The sequence below is a fragment of the Amblyomma maculatum genome, chromosome 4 (genome assembly GCF_055883805.1).
Source record: "Amblyomma maculatum isolate TAMU_Amacu chromosome 4, ASM5588380v1, whole genome shotgun sequence".
NCBI lineage: Eukaryota > Metazoa > Arthropoda > Arachnida > Ixodida > Ixodidae > Amblyomma > Amblyomma maculatum.
The window spans coordinates 10,590,254-10,593,100 of record NC_139347.1 but is presented as its reverse complement, the minus strand read 5'-3'; the positions used below and the strand labels follow the sequence as shown (position 1 = coordinate 10,593,100).

Below are 2,847 nucleotides of genomic sequence, written 5' to 3'. Positions count from 1 at the left end.
AAGAGAACAGCACCCGTTGTGTCTCATCTCCGTGTTGCTGCGCTCTTTTACGTAATGCATTCATGGCGCCCCATTTCCCAGCCCTCCACTACTCGACGCACCTTGAACCTCGGGAATGGTAAAGCCATGGGCGCTGGTTGAGGACAGATGCGGGTCGAGAACACGCTGCAGGGATCGCACGATCCGGACTTCCTGTCTTGCACCTTTTTGCTGTATGAAAGACACATCGAAACAATCAGTACAGCGTTTCACCTTGAAAACAGGTAAGGGCGTCATACTGCCGGGAATTACATATTTACTTGGAATGGACATTTGAAGTCAAGATAATTGTCATGGCCAGCGAGAAAGGTAGGGCTCACTTGGCTGAAAATGTGATAGGAACGGTCGCGAAGTTCTCATTTATGAAAAAAATAATAATAATAATAAGGAGTTCCGCTCTATGTTTTTCCATCGGTACGTCTTCATTTCACACCCTCAAGTTAAACTCTTTCATGTCATCGGAGCGCAGACGTTTCTCCAAAACGAATCACTCGCCGTGGTTAAATGGTTAAATCGTTCGGCTGCTTATCCCCAAGGTTCTAGCTCGGCGCTGGGACTACATTTTTGTGCGGGTGAAAGAGACAAGACACCCGTACGATGAGAGGCATTAGCGCATCTCAAGAAAACAGGACGAAATTTATTCGGAGCCATTCACCACAGCGCCTTATTGCTTTCTCCTATCACTTCTTCGATCATCCCTTCTCTCCACATCTTGTGTACATTAAAGATCACCAGGACTTTCTGCCTTTCTACTTTCATTCCTATCTTCCTCACTTGCCTTAAAAGCGTGGTGCAGGTGTCCACAGAAACATGTGACAGATACTGCGCCTCTCCTTTCCTGTAAACTAGTTTACAATTTACCTCCTGTAGCCAGCGATAGCCAAACAGAGCGCTTTCGTACAGTCAAGGCCGTGAAAGAGGAGAATAAACTATATTGTTGTCGTTGTTGTTGTTGTTGTTGTTGTTGTTGTTGTTGTTGTTGTTGTTGTTGTTGTTGTTGTTGTTGTTGTTGTTGTTGTTGTTGTTGTTGTTGTTGTTGTGGCTATACGAAGAAGGAAAAGGAAGTGCACGGGCCTGCTACTGGCTCTGTAGCTTAGCCACCTCCACTTCCTCGTGCGGACAATGTCAGCGCACGTTAAAGATCCCCAGGTGGTCGAAATTACTCCGTAGCCCTCCACTACGGCTCCTCTTTCTCTCTTTCCACTTTCACTCCCATCTTCCTCCCTTCCCTTATGGCGCGGTTGCGGTGTCCACAGAAAACAAGTGAGACAGTTACGGCGCCTTTCCCTTCCTATAAATAAATCAGTGTTACTCCTCGTGCGGACAGAACAGGGAAAGTAGAGAAGAAAAAGTGCCCCGCCGGGGTGGTGCAGTGGTAAGACACCCGACTACTGTGCCGGAGTATCCAGGTTCGAACCCGACCTCGGCGGCTGCGTTTCGATGGAGGCGAAACGAAGAGGCGTCCGTGTGCGGTGCGATCTCAGCGCACGTTAAAGATCCCCAAGTGGTCGAAATTACTCCGTAGCCCTCCACTACGGCTCCTCTTTCTCTCTTTCCACTTTCACTCCCACCTTCCTTCCTTCATTTACGGTGCTGTTAAGATGTCCGCAGATTGAGTGACAGAAACTGAGCTTTTCCTTTCCTCTATTATTTAACGGAGAGGCAGTCCTGGGTTATGTGATGTGCGTGCACGTTAAAGCCTCAGATGTGGCCACACTACTCTGCAGCCTTCCACTATGGGGCCTCTTTCTCTGCGCTTCCACTCCCATATTCCTTCTATCAAGTCTGTCAGATAATACGTCTTTCCTTTCTTATAAACCAATGTACAATATACAAAAAAATGAAAACTGATCATGACCTGGTTAGGTGTATAGGTGTCCACAATTTCGTGGCGTGCACTCAAAATTGTAAGGCTCATTCCCTCCCCCGAAACATATCACGGGGTCTCCCTCTGGGTATTCTGCCTGGTGGCAGTTCCTGGCCCTACGGGGTTGGGACGGTGAGCCAACGCCGCTCGCGGCGGGGGCTAGCCAACCACCGAATTTTTATCTGTTGTAGGCCGTCATTGCACCCGCCACCGCTTCGGTGGTGGTGGACGACGGCCGTTGTTGCGGCGCGCGTCTTTCTCTCCCTCTTCTTTTTTTTCCTTCTCTATTTTCTCTTCTGTCCGCACGAGGCAGCGGAGGTGGCTCAGCTACAGAGCCAGTACCAGGCCCGAGCATTTTCTTTTCCTTCTTCCTACAACCACAACAACAACAACAACACAAAACATTATTTAAAATTAAATAAAAAATTATGTTGCCCCGCCGAGGTGGTGCAGTGGTAAGACGCCCGACTACTGTGCTGGAGTACCCGGGTTTGTTCCCAACTGCCGCCGGCTGCGTTTCGATAGAGGCGAAACGAAGAGGCGTACGTGTGCTGTGGGATGTCGGTGCTCGTTAGATTCCCAGGTGGTCGAAATTACTCTGGAACCCTCCACTACGGGACCCATTTCTCTCCTTCCACTTTCACTCCCACTTTACTTTACGGCGTGGTTGAGGTGTCCACAGATGGTGTGACAGATACTGAGCTTCTCCTTTCCTGTGAACCAATTAATACTAATAACGATAATGAAGAAACGCGGACAAAGAGAATATCGCTGCCATACAACTTTCGCTCTATCACTAAGTTCACGCTATGCTTAAACCCCCACAGTTTTCCATCGGCAGGAAGCATTAAATTAGTGTGGGAGTAAAGCCCCATCAAGTGGCCATGAGGTGGCGCTCGGCGACTTCTAAGGACCGAGTCGGATGTGAGCAACGCGGTCTC

The 2,847-nt window shown here is 49.0% G+C and overlaps 1 protein-coding gene across 1 annotated transcript in view; it reads right to left on the bottom strand.

Annotated features, from left to right (window-relative positions):
- Adgf-B (Adenosine deaminase-related growth factor B) overlaps positions 1-128 on the bottom strand; it is a 22,487-nt gene extending 22,359 nt beyond the window's left edge. Inside the window, exon 1 of the mRNA XM_084599782.1 lies at positions 102-128. Coding sequence (XP_084455908.1) covers positions 102-128 — 27 coding nt within the window. The remainder of the gene's footprint in view (positions 1-101) is intronic.
- Between the last annotated feature and the right edge of the window lie 2,719 nt (positions 129-2,847).